This window comes from Canis lupus, chromosome 15, assembly GCF_003254725.2.
Source record: "Canis lupus dingo isolate Sandy chromosome 15, ASM325472v2, whole genome shotgun sequence".
In the NCBI taxonomy this organism is placed as follows: Eukaryota; Metazoa; Chordata; class Mammalia; order Carnivora; family Canidae; genus Canis; species Canis lupus.
Window position 1 is genome coordinate 10,947,335 of NC_064257.1, and position 20,576 is coordinate 10,967,910.

Sequence of the window (20,576 nt, forward strand, 5' to 3'; positions counted from 1 at the left end):
CTCTGATGTGCATGTAGAAAAGTTTATTTAGCTAATCAATATCTTGGGATTTTCTTGGATTATGCATAATTGAGGCTGGGTTTTCACTATGCTTAACTTTAAGGCAACATCCATTTTTAATACAGTGCTTGCAAAAGAAAGAAAAGGGGAACATAGTGAAGGGTATTTTTTGAAGAAACAAAATCTGAAGTTAAAAACCACTCTTAGTCTGTTTTTCCTTGTTCAGGTAAGCAGTGACCTGCTTAATTAAAAAAAAAAAAATCAGGGGGATAGGGCAACTGGGTGACTATATGTTGGCAAACTGAATTTAGATAAAATGTAATCTTCTTAAAAAAATTTATCACCAGGGGCACCTGGGTGGCTCAGTGGTTGAGCACCTGCCTTTGGCTCAGGGCATGATCCCGGGGTCCTGGGATCGAGTCCTGCATCGGGCTCCTTGTAGGGAGCCTGCCTCTCTTTCTGCCTGTATCTCTGCCTCTCTCTTTCTGTGTCTCTCATGAATAAATAAATAAAATCTTGAAAAAAATTATCACCAAGAACAGAACAAACCACTGGTACTTTTTTTTTGTAATGCATAGTACGCTCTTTTCCAACACAAAGATTTTGAATTCGAATTATGTTTTCCCTGAATTAAAAGTTTTCATTCCCTAGGTAATATAATATAAGCTGCGTTGGTTTGTAAAGGGGAGAAATCAGTTGAGTATTTTTCGAGAAACTGTCAAAGATAAACTACAAATTGGGCAACTCACAATTAGATAGTCCTGGGTTCAAGTCCCAGCTCCCCTACTTAGAAGGAAGTCACCTAGGGCTAATTACTCACTCATTCCTAAATCCGACTTTCTTCACCTATAAAATGACCGACTTGAGCATTACATGAAATTCCACCTACTGATCTCAGCAGTAGTGCATAGTACGTGCACATAAACACTGGCTATTATTATGAGTCTCCAAGAAATCCCAATTTACTATTTAAAGGAGCTGCTCTGTTTAAAGCCTCTAATATAGTGCCCAGAACACACATAAGGTGCACACAAATGTGCAAAAGCTGGTGCTATTATTTTTATTTGTCTTTGCTGGCTGACGTAAGAAAGCATGCCAATAAACGCACCTTAGGGCTGAATTCACATTTTAGGAGTGAATTAAAAGCACTTTCATATTTAGAATTTTTCAGGGTCTTTTATTGTTTTATAAAGTTACCTCAGAAGTAAAACTCAATCAAATTCCCGTGGTGTCCTGTAAATCCAGTTCCTTGAAGGTATACGAGGTAACTAAAGCAATCCACAGCCCTCAGCCTCCTTTCCGTCTTCAACCCAAGAGACTATATTCCACGTAGTGCCTCCTGGCCTAGGCCCCCTGCCAGCCCCTCCCCACGCCCTCGCCCTCCCCGCTGCCGTAGTCCCTGGCCCACACGTCACCCACTGAGAGGGACACATGAGATTAAGAGCATTTTCACAAATCCGAGAAAGAACATAAGTTACCCAGTGTCACCAAATCAAAACAGAGTTGGTTCCTTTAATTAGAGATGTGATTCCAGATACAAAAGTGGTGGCAAAGCATTCACCCTGATGTCCACAGCAGTGAAAGCTCTTTTTTTGCCTGTCCTGCTTTCTCCACTGAATGAGAACATTAATTAAGCCAAAGACATGTCTTATGAAGAAAAAAATGAAAGAATGGGCTAGAGGAGAGGTTTAGGAAGTGCTGTCTTAGCTTCGTTTTTCACTATGCTTAACTTCACCTGGCAGTGCCGCTTCACGTTGGATCGCTGCTTCCAAAGAGCCATGTCCCAGCTCTACCTCCCGGGTCCAGAGCACGAAAGAATAAGAAAGGCTTTCATTCTTAGACTGGAAATTTAGCTCTTTACTGTTGGTTTTCTTCCCTCTACCTAAATCCCAACCCTATCTTTCAAACCTCTGCCCGCAGCTCCAGCTCACACAGACCCCACTCCTTTATCAACCTGTTCCAAATCCAGGTCACTCCACATATTCAGCTTTATAATGGATAATGTCCAGTTTGGACCACTCTGTCCTCAAAACCCTCCCTTGAGAGCTCTCACCTACATGAAATGGATCAAAAAAATGACACTGCATGGGCACATGAAGAGTCACATCAAGTAAAAATATAATTCTTTTTGATTGCTGTGATGCAAATCATCACACACTCTAGATAGGCAGATCAAACTGTTGTACACTGATTTCTGGGGATTTTTTCTTTTGTTACTTTTTTCCTCCTTTCTCTGTTCCTTTGGGAGAGGGGTGATAACAAGATCGACAATTATTAAAATGTAATTTAGCATTCTAGCTCTGCTGGCTTTAAGAGACACCCTGAGCCACCTAACTGTATCCTCCCACCTAAGCCAAGTTTCCTCCCCTAAAACACGGAGCATCTGTAATGCAATCTCAAAGCTTGGAAAAAAACAGAAAGGCAGCGAAATTAAAAATTAGAAAGTAATTCAATTCTCTGCAGTTCACGGGAATAATATAATTTCTATCAGGGATTTGGTGTTTCCTTGCCTGAGTTTCGAGGTCGCACAAAGCTTGTGGCCCACGTACCACTTCCCTTTCTCTCCAGCAGTAGAGGCTGCAGGTGGATGAAGGAAAAAAATGAAGAACATGGCTTCACGTGGCCACAGCTGCACACGGAAGCAACTTGGGAGACGTGTTTTCTCTCCCTGGTACCTAGATTATCCTGATAAGTGTCCTTTCTCAATTGGAAAAAAGAAAATCTAATATCTCTGAGAAGATAAATAACAGAGATGTTCAAAAACACTCTAACAGATTCTTAAACCTGGCACTTTCAGTAAATTTGGTTCTACTCCGAAGGCTGAGTTGTATCCCCAGAGGATGATAAATATTGTTATCTCGGCATCCCGTTGTACACAGGAGTCTAGTTTAAAGGCGTGGTGCGTTGGGTAGACCCTCCAGAGGGTGGCCAGCAACTGCTACTCAGAGGATCACAATGTTTCCTTGGGTTATGGGCTGAGGGTTAGGCGGGGGTCTTCACTTAACACAGCCAGAGGCATCCTGCACGCACTTCTCCATAAGATCATGCTTTTCCAATATGGGGTTGAACCCCAGCTCTACCACTTGGTAACAACTGTACCAGGGGAAGTTACTTGACCTCACAAAGTTTCGGTGTCCTCACTGAAGAAAATGGAGGCTGTTTCAGGTATGTTCAGTGCTTAGCAAGTAACTAGGATAGAGTAAGTACTTGCTAAATAATAGCAATTATGCACTTAGCAGCAAACATTTAAGTCCATGCCCAAACTTCCTCTATGTGTTCTCAGATGGAGAATTCATTGACAAGCCACAGCCAGGAGAGAACCCAGCCTACATGCAACGCATCAATGAGTCTCTCTCTCCTCTTCCTCTCAAAGTCTCTCTTTCTCTTCATTTGTTAAGCTGGAACCTTTGAAGGGAATCCATTCTCTTAGGGAGTGGTTTGGGCTGGAAAATCTTAATCTTGAATTCTTATCTCTTCACCACTTCCCACCCCCCCGATCCTCCCACTAGATATTTAGAACTCCTTGTAAACTTCACAGGATCGAGATGTATTGAGATCTGTAGGAGGTGTTGGAGGAACAGGGGGGACTGGGATGTTAAAAATCAGGGCAACAAAAATACCTATGATGTCATTCACCCTGACTTCTGAACCACCAGCAGCAGCCTTTCAACTTGCCTGGTATTACACCTCACCTCTCCCAGCCTGTGTTACCACTTACCACCAAATGTAGGCCTCAGACGGTCTTCCATTAGAGCGATTCTCACTCCTTCCCCACCTCCCCACAGCCCTAATCTCTCCCTCCTTCTCTGACTTTTAGCGTAGTCAATTAAACCTGAACAACTGGTGGATGGAGGAAATATGCTGCATCTATGGAATGGTACAGCAGGGACCAGTTTCACTGTTAATTTAAAATGCTAGAATTAATTAGGTAGTGTAAATGAAGAATTTAATAAGCGCTCTTTACAACCACAAGTTCTACTTTTATTAAACACTGCTACCAAATGAGGGCAAATATCTCTGGTCTCTCTATATTTCTTTGCCTCATTCTCATAAGTTCTCTGCAAATAGAAAAAATTTTTTGTCTGAAATTTAAAAAAATGCATAATTATAAATTTGTGCCTGAATTATATTTCTGCTCTCAACCCATAAGCTTCTTCTTTAAGCTCAGATGCTACTGTATGTCTCTGCTTGTGCTGGAGAGGGTGCTAAACAAACCAAAGTTGACAATTTTGGTTTTGTATACCAAATTAAAGGCTGTCTTCGAAGCTGTCACTCCTATTCAAATCCACTCGGTGAACTACCAAATTAGCATTCTTTCAGTAAAGGAATCTGCTTGTTTAAACATGTGTCTTTAGAAAACAAGGAACAACACCATGAATCAGTACTTTACAAAAATCTCACTACAGTTCTAAGGGAATTCTTTTGAAAAGGTGATTAATAATGTTCACTAATATAGCTGGCAGAGTCCCTATTTAGAAGGTAAGGCTACACCAAAAATACATTTTCTATACAGGAGTGGGAGGAAGAATCATATGGTTAACTGGTTTTAATTTTGTTTGAATTATCATCCTATTATATAAAGATTATTCAGAAATCTAAACATTGACTCTCTGAGAGCACAGGCAATTCTGTTAAAGGATGAATGATCCGGCGCTCTCAGATAAAATCACCAAAGCCCTGGCCCTATTTGGAGACCTTGATAAGATTTCTCTGTTCAGCCACTCTCCCTGTAACCTACTACCTGTATCTGTAATAGTAACATCTCCCGATTACTGAGAGACCGCTAGGCACTGGACGGTACGCTAGGCAGTACCGTGTATATCCGGTCTCTCATTTCATCCTCACAATAAGCCCTTTGAGAAAAATATCCTTTTCCAATTTTATAGATGAGGAAATCATGTTTGGAGGGTTATGTGACTTTTATTTTCAAGTTATTTTAGTTTCATGATTTTGCAAAGTGCCTTAATTTATATGGGAGACAGATTTACAAGCGAAGCAGAAGAACACATATAGCGACACGCACACATGTATGCTGGATTTCCCTATTTAAAACCAACATGATATATCTTCCTATTTTAATGGTAGAGTTTCCTTTTTCTAATACAGGCTCATCACTTAAACTGTCCACCGAAAGGGAAACAAAAGTCAATGCTGAAAAATGTCCAATACTCCGTTGAGTGTGAATTATTTTAGGAGTGGAGCTCCAGAGAGCAGTGGCTGCACTGCCATCACAATGTAGCCCAGCAGTTTTCCAAGAAAATAGTCTCACTTTGAAAGAAATTACAGGAGAATGTTACCCCCCAAAGAATCATAGTGTCTGGCAAACATTAGGTCCTCAACAAATGGTTGTCGATAAGGAAAAAAATTAGAAGCTAAAATTTCAAGTATTGAAGTTGTTTGGGTATTGTTTTACGTTCAAGTAAAAAGTCTCTGGCTTCTCACAGAGTATCTTCAAAACAAAACAAAACAAAACAAAATACCTCAACTGCAGACCTTCACTAAGCTTCTCCTTCCTACTGGAGTAGTTTTATTCCAGAATAATCTGCTATCCTTAGAGTGTATTTCTCCCCAGGGACAATGGGCAGTGGTGATCTCCGTCCAAAGTCCACAACACCCCCCCCCCCCTTTAAAACACTCTCTCAGACACATGGAAGAACACTGGACACACATAAACCAAATGCTTGAGAATAAAGGAATAGATAAAAACTCGTGTGGAGTACAGGGAGGGCCGACGGCAGAACAGAGAACTATAGAACACAGGGAAGGGGTGGCTGATTGAGAATAAAAGGGGATAAAAACAAAGGATTAGTTCACAAAAAGTAAAGCTCAAGGAAGCTCCAACATCCTCATCTGCTTCCCAGTCCTTTCAATCTGCGGTCTGGTCTTATGTGGTTGCACACACACATGTGAGTTTACAACTGTGGACCCATGCCATCCTTGAATGCAGGCACACATAGCGGACACTCAGATGCATCCACCTCTGTGTACATTTCCGCTGAGGTCTGTACAGCTAATGGAACAATGCAGCTGCTAATCCTAATCCTAGAACATTGAAGAAGAACATACCTGTAATTTTGTCTCTCACGAGTTTGCAGGATTCTATTTCACCAATGCTCCCAAAGAGACTCCTGAATTCCTCCTGGGTCATGTTCTGGGGTAAATAGTTGACTATGAGGTTGGTTTTGCTGTCATCTGTGGCTGCCCCTGTCTGCATGGGAGAAGGACAGTTTCTATTGTTGCTGGAGGGTCCATTGCTTGTATTGGATGTCGGGCCATTTGACACCTGTGGCTCCATGGTGCTAATTATCTAAATAAAAATAAAAATAATAAAAATAAGTCTCCTGAAATCTCAAAGACACAACTAAAGTCTCTTTCAAGATTTTATTTTCCATTTTGAAAAGGAAGAGAACAAGATAAAGCAAGATGGAGCAAAAGAGACTGGGTTGTGAACACAGCCAATTTAGAAGCATGTTTTTAACCAAAATGTTAAACTCCCCTTGCTATTTTTAGGCCAGCCCATAGATTTTGAACACAGACTAGAATGCAGTGGGAACTCTCCCATTATTTTGTTAATGAAAAGCTAATTCCTGTTTTCATTACACAATCACTCTCAGAAATGTATACTTAAGCCACACCAAATTATAATTAAAATGTAAAGTAATAATCATGATTAAAATTATAGTTCCATTAAAGCTGAAAAACTAAATATAGAGGGCTATGCTCACAAGATCAAATACAGTACCTGTTTATTAACTATCTCATAAAGTAAAATGACATTAAATTAAGTGGGGCCGTTCCATATGGGAAGAGCTTAGACTTTCACTGATGCTTAAGCACTGATCAAACTTCAGATTTCATAAGCACATGCTGGGGAGCTACGAAGTCATCTAATGATTTTTCTCCTTAATTGCTCTATTACTGTTTCTCCTGGACCTCTAATAAAATAAAAAACATAAAGGAAGAGTTCTCTCTAGGTCTCCACCTTAGATCCAGCACAGCCTGAGGCTACCCTCTTAGACTTTACTCAAAAAGTCAATAGTTTAAATTTAAATTAAATTTGGATTCAAATAGTTAATTAAACAAAAGTTGCCACAAATGTGTGAACTGTTCCAGGCAGCATGTATGGGGGGAAACAAAAAGAGATAAATAAATCTTAGTCTCTACCCTCCAGGAGCTTACAGTCTATTGAGGACACAGGCACAGGCTCCCAGGAGGACAATGGTCATGGAGTAGGGGAGCCAATAATCCTGCTTCACAGGATGGGATTCAGGGAAAGTACTGAGAAGATGAGGCTGGATTAAAGCTCTACATGGAAAATGGATTTGAACTCATATCATGGGCCTGGTTATGAAGAGGTCCTGTGTGGCATGACAAACATGGAGAATCACAAAACTGCAACACCAGAAAGCACTTAAGGAAATAAAATCTAGTTCAAAACTCATGTTTGAGATGAATTCCAGAGACATCCAATGAATTCTGGCATCACGAGAAACGGGCAGAGTCTGGGTCTGAACCCTGTTTTCATGGCCCCAATGCAACTCAGCAGTCCCACATTTCCACTCTCTCCTATCATCATCTCTTATTCGTCCTTCATGATATGACCTCCATCACCTCTGACATTGGTCAATTCTTAAAGATGGAATCATGCTCTGCCATTCACTAGATGTGTGACCTTGGGTAAGGGACTGAAACTCTAGGAGTCTTAGTCTTCTTCATTTGAATAACGGGAACAAGGCCACCCATCTTACAAGAAAGCCCCTGAGTAGTAGTGGGAATGTAGTCCATCATCACTGATAGTCCTTAAAGTCACTCTACCAATCGTCTGACATGGCTTCTCTCACTAAGTCCTCACAAAAAGTCAGTGAGGCATATTCTAATATTCTCTACATCCACAGATGAGGAAAGGAAGGCTTAGCAGACTTCTGATAACTAGCAGCTTCCATTATTATCACCATTTAGCTGCTGAGAGAATTTCTGGGGTATAAGCACTTTTATATACATGTAAAGTGTGCAAACCTTAAGAGTACAACTCAAAGAATATTTATAAACAGAACACAATTCACACCTGAGTAATCACCTTTCAGCTCATGATATAGAACATGACTAGCATCCCAGAAGCCTTTCTTGTGTCCCCATCTCCATCATTCATACCATCCCCCAAAGGTAACTGACTTCTAATCCATAGATTTTTTTATTTTTTTATCTGCTTTTGAACTTTATATACATGGAATCACATAATATGTACTCTTTTATGTCTTTTCACACATTATTTCTGGGTGTCATCCATGTCGTTAGATACGGTGGTAGGTTTTGCCTCTACGCTGCCGTAGCGAATTCCATTGTATGAAAATATCACATTTTATTTATCTCTTCTGTTGATAGACATTTGGGTTGTTTCTAGTTTTTAATTATTATAGATAATGCTGCTATGAACATCATGCACATGTCTTGTGGTTTACATATACACACATTTCTGTTAGGAATATTCCTGGGAGTCTATTTTTGGGTCAGAGTAGATGTATATTCTATGTAGTAGACACTGTCAATATCCTTTTAAAATAGTGGCACCAACTTACACTCCCACCAGCAGAGTATCAAAGTTCCAGTTGCTGTACATCCTCATCAATACTTAGATACTTTTTTTTGGTTTTGTTTTGATTTTTGCTTATTTTCTCACTGAAGCAGAAGGGATAAAGTAAAAAAAGGAATAGGATTTTAGTCAAGGTAACAGCTGACTTAAAACTGTGGATCTAGGGGTGCGTGGGTGGCTCAGTGGTTGAACGTCTGCCTTTAGCTCAGGTTGTGATCCCAGGAGCCTGGGAGCCTGGGAGCCTGCTTTCCCTCTGCCTGTGTCTCTGTCTCTCTCTCTCTGTGTCTCTCATGAATAAATAAATAAAATCTTTAAAAAACAAAAAACCTGTAGTTCTACCACTTATTAGCTATGTGATCTCAGGCAGGCTACTTCAATACTCTGAGCCTCAGTTTCCTCTTTGTAAATTGGAATAAAGCCTCCCTTGCATGTTTCTCTTCAGAATAAATGCCTGGAGACATTATGACTATTATTCTTCATCATGCCCTACATAGGTGTTACTCTAATTGTTTCCTTTTCTGCATGATCACAAATGGGAAATGAAACCAAAAGAGAGAGAGAGAGAGAAAAAAAAGTCTCAAGAGGAGTCAGGGAAATAAGGCAGATTGAGGAAGGTGAGGAGCTTCTAAGATTCTTTACCATCATGTAAGTAACTTAAGTGGCTCCGCTTACCACATCATTAGAACTTCTTGGATTCAGGTCAACTGTGAGATTCTGAAAGGCTGGTCCAGACAGCAAGGAGAAAACAAAGGGTTTCTGAGAAGAATCTTAAATCAAGCTCTTCTCGGCACTGATAGAAGCTGTACCCAAACAAAGCCTCTTCAGCTGCTCTGTCCAGGAAAACATGAGGGAGATGAGCCCAAGGGAGGCACACGCTAATGGAGATGATGGCGTAGAGCATCATCACAGCTCCGGGCTGGGAGGTAGGTTTCTGCTCTGCCCAACTGCTGGGCCTCCTGGGTTTGAGCAGTGTCTTCATTTGCTATGTCGTCTCACTGCTTCACTAAGTCAGGTGTCCAGGCAACAAATACAAGAAACACTGCCAACTTGATAAGGAACTTTAAAACAGAATTTATCCAGCTCAGGATGCTGGGCTGGTAGAAGCACGGAGTACCCAACTGTTACCTTTTGATTTTATGGCAAAAAAGCCAGTCCCACAATTTGTAAAGCTTGCCCCCTGCTCTCCATCTTTCTCAGGTTACCCTTCTATGGCTCCCGCACAAACACTTAGAAAATATCCTGCACCAAGGCAGCTTTTTGGGCATTAATGTTGGAGTATGAAGAATGTAAGTCATACCTAAGCATGCTGAGACTTTATGGGACCAGGACTATTAAAGGTCACTGGAGAGCCGGCTTCATCTTTTTTTCACTGGATGCTGGCCTCACAGACATGTGTGGTGAAAGCCAGCATTCATCCATGTGAACATTTCACAGGCCTCCCTGCTCCAGAGAAGCCCAGGAAGTACCAAGTCCACAGCAAAGTAATTTCAGTTCCCCAACCAGCTTTCTGGTCTCCTCACATCTTATGTGGATTTCCTAAATTACGCCGACTCCTGGAGTTGAGCCCCATGCATAGGTCAGCCAACCTTAATTGGACCCAAACCTCTGAAAAGAATCCATGAGATGCAACATTCAGTACCAAGCTACTTCCACTGACCAAACCTATAAATTAGGCCAAGTCATTCTTGGTTTATGGAAATGGAGATCTCTTTGCAGTTCACACACACTACACAGTTATCCTTTTGTGTATTCAGAAAGAACTGATGAAAATACACACATGCACAGAGTTTGCTCAATAAACACGTACCATTCTAAAGCTGAGAAATACTTGCAAATGTGTTAACATACATTATGTAATAAGACCCCTCATTGGTCTTAATGATACATCCCAGATACAAGACAGGCTTTAAAAAGGAATCAGAAATAGCAAATGTCAGGATGAAATCTGACACACAAGTGAACCAAGAGGATTTTAAAACATTACTTGGAAAATAAGAGAAATTGCTAAGCTCTAAAGATATCAAACTCAAGAATACAAAACTATAATATTTTAAGGTTAATGACACATCTAAAAGGAAGGACACCTGTAATCTCGACTTGGGAAACAGACCAGAGGTAAATGTGTGTTAGCAGGAAAGCATATCCTCCAATAAGCAACGGAGGCTGCTCAGCAAGACCAGAACACTTCCTTCCCCAAGCCTTTGAAATTCTAACAGCACAATTTTCATTGCAAATAAATGTATCAGTTACTCAAGTATGCCTATGTACTTTCTTGAAACAGTCTGTGTGGGTCACATGGCCAACTTTGCAGCTGACCAGGTTCCAAACCCCTGACTTGCCCTCCTTCCCTCTTCTGAATGGCAATTAAGAACAGAATTACAGTGAGCATCCAGGATAGAGCATTGAGGAGGTTCAGTTGACGTCAAATTCTAATGGTTGTACAAAGCACTGCATTAAATCTTTTATGTTCCTGTGATATATTTTAAGAAACATTATACAGGCAGAAAATTTCAGGGATAAACTATTAGAGCAGTGCACAATAACGTACGCACTCAAATCCTGTCATTGTAAATGTCAATGGTTTGAATGACTAATTACTCACACTCAACACATTAACCTCACCCCTCTCACCATTTTTTTTTCCGGCAAAATATACAACAAAAGCAAGAGGGAAGGCCTCACACATGCAGCTGCTGGATCGCTATTCAGGGTCATTTATCTCTGTGGAGGGAGGTAAGAAGCAGAGGCCAGGTTCAGCCTCTTTCTTAGGGTGCTCCTGAAAAAACCAACCCTTTCGGAGCATCTCTATTGCCAGAACCCCAGGTCCTTTCTGATAACCCCAATTACCTGCCCAATCCCGTCTTTTCTTATTGTCCACCCAAGGTATCTGCTACACTATTTCCTGGACTTGTCAGGTCAAATGCACATAAAAAATAAGGTTTACTTCCACTATGGGTAGATCTGGGAATGCTAGATGAACAGAGATGGAGCCCTCGAATGCCAGGCACTGTGCCAGGCCCTGAGGATACAGAGACGACAAAGACAAGGAGCTGGCCCTCACTGAGTTCACGATGTGGGTGCATGACAGATATCAGAGAACATGAGGGACCACAGAGCCCAACTCCATAATTTAATGATGAGGAAACTGAGGACCAGAAAGAGAAAATGACTTGCCCAGGATGACAGTGCTAGTTAGAGCAGGAAATGGGACTTGAGCCCAGGTCTACAGACTACCTCACTTGAGTACACATGAATACAATGACGGGGTACAGTGTGACAGTGCAGTCATAGACATTTAGATGAGGTTTTACTTTTCCCTTTCTGGGGAGAGGCAGTGAGGGGTAGCCATATCATAAAAATGCACTTTAACAGACCTGTGGAGACATGTCTACCTCCATACTTTACTGAATATGGCACTTTACAGTTCACAAAGAATGGTGACCTGAACTCTGAGCTCCATAGCTCAGAGACCACATCTATTTTGTTTATTATAGCATCTCTTCCTGCATGTAGAAGAGGGCCTGACGATTGGTAGGTTCTGGATAAAAGACTATTGAATGAATGAAAGCCCTTGCATGTTCAATAGTTCACTAAATCCCTCAAACAACTCTGTAAAGTACAAGCCAAAGAGGTATTAATGTCAACCCAATTTTACATATAACAAAAGAGGGGAGAACACTTACTGGGTACTTATTATATGTCAGGCATACCTTTAGGTATTATTTCAAATATAGATTTTAAGAGGCATTCATTCAAGAGGAGGGGCTGAATCTTTGGGTGACAAGGACCCCTTGAGAACCTGTTGAATGCCTTTGCCCATTCTCACCAGAAAAATGCACACACACATTTTATGTACACTAATGGCAATTCTTTGTCTCCAGATTGAAACCCTTTGGTTGATTCTAAGAGTAGCAATACAATCAAAGTGCGAAAACTTCGCTTCCTTCCCAATCATTCTTTTCATATAGTTTCTTGTTCTCAGAATTCATTCATTCGTTAACCAAATATTTATTGCTGAAGGGTCTATATGCCAGAGGAGAGTGCAAGCACGACCAGAAGGCCAGAAGGCCCTTTAAGTGTACTAAGCAAGACCACTGTAAATTTCTAAAAATGTACTTAAAGCAGCATTTAATATTTCTTCCACCAGCTCAAGAAGTCTTCACAGTTCCCTCTGTTCCCCTACTCTTGACAGGCTTTCATTTGCTCAAATTTGGGGAGAGTCAGGCTGAGAGTTAGAGGGCTGGTCCTCCTAACCACTAAGGACAGTCACTGTCCTGGGCACCAGAGAGCCAGCCACATCAGAGGTCCTACCACAGCCCCTTCACCAATCCTATCCTGTTGGCCATACTGTGTGGCCTTGCTCCAATATTTTCCATAAAAAATGGCAGTCCCAACAATAAACTGCATGGTCTTGCATTTACACATCTTAACCTACTTACACTCTTAGGATTTATTTCATGAGGCACTTAAAAGGTTCTGGCTTTATGTTCTAGGAACCTGTGCTACTGTAGAACTCACTACTGATATTTGTCATCCAAGAGCCTAGGCCACACCTCCTATACTCCCAGCAGTCCTCAACTTCTGGTTTTCTGGCAGAGGGGTGGTCATGATGTTCAACTCAGGCAAAAGGATCTAGAGAAAAGAAACTAAGAAGGTCATAGGAATGTGATCCTTCTGTTCCAAATCCTCTCCCCTCTACCTCCAGTGCCCTCTAAATGTCAGCACTCCCAGAAACTAGAAAGATGTTAATGGAGTGTACTGATTGCAAACATGTCTCAAGTGTGTACATCTGTGACACATACACGTATTTTATTCAATATTTTAATGAGTATTTAAAGGTGTTTTCTTTTACCGTGTTGGAAGGACTTTTGAAAATTTATGTATAAAGGCTAACCCTTATGTAATAGAACAAGCGCTCCCGAGAGCATGAAGAATAATGTTTACCAAGGGCAGTCACTGAATCGAACCATTAAAGAAATAGATTTAAATTATTCATAAGAACAAAAATAAAAGTCCTAATTCTCTTTGTAGGCATTTCCCACTTAACCCTTATAAAATCCTGACACGCAGTATGTTAGACTCTGGTGGTGCAGCCCAGACTATTGCATCTCACCCGCCTTTCGAAAGCCTGAAAAACAAATCCCCAAAGTTAGAAAATTACACAGCAGGCTCTGTGTTCCTGAAGACAGATATTATTTTTAGGAATAATTCCTCACTTCTCTCCTTGCTCCTTGAAAGATACTAAAAATGTCCTTACAACCCCCCAATTTCATATTTTTTAAAAGTTTCGTCCGTCAGCTCATAAAATCCATACTCTCCCCTCCTTCTCTTCAAGAGGCTTTAATTCGCTCAAGTCCCTTCAGATTAATATTTTTTTCTAAATGCAATGCTTTCCTGGTTATGATTCAACTGGGAAGGAGACACATGTTATTAATGGGGCTCAAGAGCAGGGCCGAGATTGATGATCTGATCACTCTAGGAAAAGGGAACTTGGGAATAGCTCCCCCCTACCCCCCCACCCCACCATCGAAACCAAATTACAGGTGATGACTCCCAAAGACCCCTGGAGCAGAAGAATCTGGCTGAAGACTGTACGTGTGTCCCTCAAAACCATTTGTAGCAAGTTTCTGTAATTCTGCTGGAAGGTAGCTAGAAAACTCTAGAAAAAAAATTTCATTCCAACTGGGGAAAACATGCTGACAGTTTAATAGTACCTTTGGGTAGAGGCACAAATAACCTGAAGGACCTATTTACTCTAGGAAGTTATGTGGCAATAAATTCTCGGCATATCCTTAAAACAAGTGTGTTCAATTCAACACAAGTTTATTGAATGCTATTACAGACCAAGCCATGGTTCTAGGAATCTGGAAAACAAAAATAATTTTGTCCTTGCCCTTAGAGGGTTCAAGACAAGAGGATGGGAGAGGAGGGCAGGTAAACAAATTATTAGAGTCAATCGCATATACCCCTTCCTTTATGGAGTTGCCTCCAGAGTTTCTCTAACGACTCTCCCTCCTTGCCAAAGAGCACAGACAGGAATACACCCAGACATGTCCTGACACTGAACTGACCGTCCTGTTTCTGGTCTAAATGCTTACGTCCTAAGCAAATGACTTCGTAACAAGGAGGTAAGCTTGAGGCATTACTCCTTTGAAACAGCATCTTCTTCACTGAAGAGGAATACCAGGCATGCCAAGAGTATTCTCGGTGGGGGTAGTCAGGGTTTTTAAAAAATCAGCAGCCGCTGGAGAGAACAAGAAGCATTAATACTTAAAAATAGCAGGGCCAGGATGGATATGAAAAGCATAATCAAAATTTAATTTCTCTTAGGCATTCTTCTCAAATTCACAGAAATTCACATTTTTAATCTTCCTCCCCAGATACATCACACACATTTGCCCTCCTAAACAAATACTGGCCTCCTTTATATCTTACAGTGTTTCTTTAGGGCTTCAGTCTGGGTCTAAAATGATTTCCGGGGGATCCCTGGGTGGCGCAGCGGTTTGGCGCCTGCCTTTGGCCCAGGGCGTGATCCTGGAGACCCGGGATCGAATCCCACGTCGGGCTCCTGGTACATGGAGCCTGCTTCTCCCTCTGCCTGTGTCTCTGCCTCATTCTCTCTCTCTCTCTGTGACTATCACAAATAAATAAAAATTAAAAAAATAAATAAATAAATAAAATGATTTCCGGTATGCCCAACCTGGGGAAGTCTTAGTAAAACTCCTGGGTATTTTGGTATTTGCAGACTTTTACAGCAAACCCTCCAGGGTTGAGGGGTGGCGTGAACATCCAGTTCATTATAAAGATGATTTTTAAAATAATTTTCTTTCACCCGCTGAGCCCCCAGTTCAGTCCTCTTTTCCAAAATGGCCAATAAATAAAGATGATCTCAAACTTTTGATAAGCTTTCTTTGTTAAAGAAATATCTGAAGAGCATAAATGTTTTCATTTCAGTATAAATGCAATTTTGTGGCCAAGCTCTTCGGCTTCCTGCAAAAAAATGTTAGATCTAATAAAAAAAATCAATTGGAAAACAATTCTGTTCCCATCCAACCCCCTAAGCTCCCAAACTCTGAATGTTTAATGTAGATAAAATAACCAAAATGCCTCCTGAGAAGCTATGGGCACATGTTGGGGTGGGAACCAGTTGTGATGGTAGATGTGTTACCTTCATCTTCCACAGAAAGAACATTAATGAATCATTTATAAAACTGCCCCCAGACTGATTAAGTTGAGCTTATCTCTGATTAAATGCATAACCAAGAGCCAATGGTACAATTCATATAAACATAAATATTGTGTATTTATAAAATGCCTGGCTCCTGGCTCAGAGTGTGAGCAAACTCACCTAGATTCAGCTGTACAAAGCAATGTGCTATTCTGTATCTATATCATGATCTCCAGCACTAGGTCACATCTCTGAATTTGTCTTATGCACAGATTAAATTATTCAGAAATACAAATAAAATATTTTTTACTATGAAAGTTTATATTTGTTTTCTTAAACCTAGGTGGAGATGGAGAGGATAATAAAGGGAGAGAGAGAGGGAGTCAGTATCTAGGAAAATCTGCACAGGGCAACCTTCTCTTTGTTAAGAATTGTAGGATGCCAATGGCTCTTCCAATTGTGCAATTCAAAGGAGAGAGATTATTTGGGGGCATTTTGTAGCTAAAGATCCTGAGTGAAAGAAAATGGTTCTCAGTACTTCAATGTTATATATAAGTGGCCACGAAAAATTAGACCCATGGACTATTCACACAACCTCATGTTATTATAGCTACACATTCATTAGTGAAAAAATCCTGAACATCATTCTGATAGGGCAGTTTTAAATTTAAAAATTACTTATCACACTTGAAATTTTATTTTTGATTCATTCCTTCTCTGAATTTTTTCTTTTTTCCTTTTCTTCTGTTTCATTTCTTCCTTTTTTTAAAAAAAAATAAGAAAGATGCATTAGAAAAAGGACTTTTTGGTCTGATAGGAGAACATTATCCGTCAACTACTTTAGTAAGGTATTTGATCCTAGACACCCCCTGGGAAGGCAGATGAGTGTGAGTAAAACAGGACTCTATCATATCAGTTTTGGTAAGAATACAGATCTGGGCTGGGAGAAGTGTATCTTTGAATTATTTGTGGACACCTTGCTTACAGAGAACACAGAAATTCAAGGTTTGCAACTGGCAAGCCTTAAGAAGGTGCAGTGAAATAGTCTCTCTCATCATCACTGGTGGAAATATAATTTGGCACAATTTTTCTGATCCTTCTGTTCAGATTCTTAGACCCAAGGATCCATTCTGAAGCTCAGAAAAGAATCCAAAATTCTAAAGACCAAAAGTGTGCATGATAAGGTTTATTATGAAAAGGGTCTCTAAAAGAGTGAAAAAACAGAAATAATCTAAGGGCCCAACAAGGAGGAGTGACTAAGTAGGTTATTGTATAGTTTCATGATACAGCATTCCACAGATGGCAAAATCATGTGTATAATGAGCTTTATAACATGAGAAAATGCGTATGATAAATATAGAAAAAAAGTGAAATAAAAAATTGATTATCTTGATTATATAAACAGGTGCAGCATAAGAGCGAAAAATGAAAATGCTAACAATAAAGTGTGGGATTATGCTTGTCTCTATTTTCTAAGTTTTTTGTTTTATAATGAAAATACAGCACTTTTATGATCCGAAAGGAAGTTATTTTTAAAAATGAAAGAAAATGGCAAATCCTTCAAAGCAGTTTAGAGTCACAGGTTTAAAAATGGTTCCATCTCCCTCCCAGAGCCGTCCTGCAGACTCTCTCCTTGGCCACACTCTGTTCTTACATTAGAGGACACATAGGAACCCAAATGAATAAAAATCGCATTTCTTGAAACGGACTGTGATTCGGTCTCTCCTTCACCTAAATCACTGTGTATTAGCAAGGTTACAATCTAAGTCGGCCTTATCGCCCGGCAGCAACCTTCAGGAGGACAGCAAGGAGAGAAGATGATTTATAAGAACCCCGTTCCCTGGATCAGGGAGTGAAAAGTACTGATCCGTTCTAAGAGCTCCTGCTGACAAACTCTGATATTATGAACATTCTGCACTTGGACAAAAGCTCCCACTTTTCTTAATTACATGGTTTGAGCAGGAGCCTGCTTTTAGGATCTGCCCAATCACACAACAGCCATTTATTTTCCCAACTGCAGCTGCCAAAATTTCCCTGATCTCTGTTCTGTGCTCCATCTTCAAGGACATCTTGTGAATGTATGACACTGTCAAGCGGCATTCCACGCCATGCTCTTTAAGCTTCTCCCTCTCTCCTTCCTGCATACGGAGATCTTCCTAATACATATTTATTAAAAATCTCATGAACAACAAGCAATGTGTGGAGGCAAAAAAAAAATCACAAATACCACATATCAGAATATTTATCCACTTTAAGACAAATACTTTATTAGGACAATGAACCGCTAACATTCTTTGTCCTCCGTATGATGGGTTTGCTTTAGTTTTATGGCCTCTGCATCTTGTAATTCATTGGGTCCCCGCTTTGTAATATTGCTAGGAAAATGAGTGGCTAATCTGTAGCCCTCTGTGTTTAAAGAAAGAACACAGAATCTCGCTGCAAACTTTTAATTCTTTCTAAACACAAACTTTACCTCTGAATTTCTTATTTTTCTATTCTCTTAATTTTCCTTTACTTAAATTTCGTCATTGTTATATGTTTAAAAAAGAAAAACAGATGGTTTTTTTTTTGCCTCAAAGCATAAGACATTTAATAGATGTGTTTTTATGATTTGCCTTGTAACAACAGAAAATTTTGGATTAGAACAAAGAATAAATAAGTTAATAGTTATGTCTTCACAAATAACCTTTTGCTTTTCAAGATATGCTTTTGAAATCTCACTAATTCATACCAATTGGGCAGGAGTAAAATAGACATTTAAAAAAATCAGAAATGGTAAGAGTTTTTAAGATATATGATAAGGTTTCAAAATGATTATCTTTATACTAAAATTCAAACTGTATTATATATAATTCTCAGATAAGACCCATTTAGGACTAATTTAATAAGTCCCTAAGAATAATTTGGATAGATACATGTATACACTCAAGTACTGAAAAGAGTTTACTTCTTTGAGTCAGGTAACCATGTCCTTTAAAATCACAGATACAAAGTAAATTTGCTTGGCAATCTTCTCCAACTCTTGATATAGTATTTTTATCCCAGAAATTTATCTTAAAAAAAGTGAAAGGCTAACAAATATTCAAAATCAACAGTTGTCAAATTAGGGCAAACAAATTATTATTTTTTAGTTTCAGGCATATTTTAAAGCAAGTCACAATTTAATAATGACGATACTGTCCTCCATTTGAACAGCTCCTCCCCACAACTGAGGTTCATTCCTAAAAGAAGAGGAAAGGCAGTACAAAGGGACAAAAGTCAAGCTAACTTCCTTAACGTTAATGGGTTCCTTCAATGGGCCAGAAGCCATTATGACAAATGCCTGGAATACAGGAGAGAAAGGGGGTTCCTGTCTGTAAGGAAGTAAATAAATCAACAAAGAAGTAATGTATAATGTCATAAACGTGGTCACAGAGAAGCACATACGGAGTGCCCAGCAGAGTCTCTGCCCCGAACATGGCAAAGGCCCAATAAACAGAGCTCCTGTGGTAACACTGATTAAAAAGTGCTTTGGGTTACACGAGAAAAGGTTTAGGCAAGCAATTACTCTGAACTCCTTCCAATATACCAGCAGTTAGCGCATAATAAATGGGGGCAGATGTTGTCAGGTATGCTACTTCACTTAATTCTCCCACAACTTTGCAAAATAGGTAACTGTCATTCACCCCACTTAGAGTTGGGGAAACCGAGGCTTGAAGAACTGAACTCTATACAGGATGAAGAAGTAAGGCCTCGGGCAATATCCAGTCTCACTTAGCCAGAACTGCATCTTGACCTCAAGTGTGAACCAAACTCTGTACCCTTCCTGAAGCCTCCAAGTTGGAGGGAAGAGTTCCTAACACCGTAACATGCAACCGAGGACTCTTGGAGAAAGCAAACGATCTAATCTGATTAAAACCGTATCTGCTGTTAGTCACTAAAACTGCCAAATACATAGCTGTTAGAGGAAAGATCTTAATTCAAAATTCTACACGGTGCAATGGCAAGAGCATGGAGTTGAGAGTTTGGGTTTGAAAATTGGCTCCAGCCTTGACCTCGGTTTAGACACTTCAGACTCTCTGAGGTGCAATTTAAATTTACTCATCCGAAAAATACACACAATTCTATCTGCCTTGCAGGGTTGCTGTGAAGATGAAAAATAACAAATTTAAGGCATCTGACTCACAACTGGGCACAGAGTAAGGACTCAATACATGTTCACTCTCCTTATCAAAAATGGAACCTTCTGAATACATATTCCCATTAAAATGAGGTGGCAAAGTCGATTAAGAAGTAAGTGGTAACATTTATCCTTGGAATTTAATTTCTGAAATGGAAAAGAACACTTAAAAATGTTACTACTCATCACCTCTGTCAATAGCTATTTCCTTCATCTTCAAAATGTTTCACAAACATTAACTAATAAGTTCTTACAATAATACCAGTCAGGAAAATACTGAGCAATGAGGAAGGGATTAAGTGAACTTTAAAAAGTGAATCATGAAAGCACCATTTTTAACACTTACAAACATAATTTCTGGTACACTTTGCCTTTTTAAAAAACCCTCTGCTGTGAATGGCTTAAAGTTAGATACTTCAAATGTAATAAGTGCAGTCATTCAGGTTTCTGATTTCCCAAGAGGAAAACCCTCTTGTTTTCATGGGAAATTTCGGGAAATTGCCACAGTGTGCTCTGGGTATGGATAGCAGAGGGCATTTCTGGCTTTCCATACCCTGCTCAGGCTGGAAGAACGGGGGTCATCCTTGGTCCACCCTCCGTTTGGATTGCTCCTTCCTTCTTATGGACCCAAAGGAGTAGCTACATTGACCAAATTCACT

The 20,576-nt window shown here is 40.0% G+C and overlaps 1 protein-coding gene across 6 annotated transcripts in view; it reads right to left on the reverse strand.

Annotated features, from left to right (window-relative positions):
• ELAVL4 (ELAV like RNA binding protein 4) overlaps nucleotides 1–20,576 on the reverse strand; it is a 91,530-nt gene that overhangs the window by 45,177 nt on the left and 25,777 nt on the right. For all 6 annotated transcript variants that reach the window (XM_025420126.3, XM_025420130.3, XM_025420128.3 and 3 more), the window contains one exon: nucleotides 6,067–6,307. In XM_025420126.3, coding sequence (XP_025275911.1) covers nucleotides 6,067–6,307 — 241 coding nt within the window. The remainder of the gene's footprint in view (nucleotides 1–6,066; nucleotides 6,308–20,576) is intronic.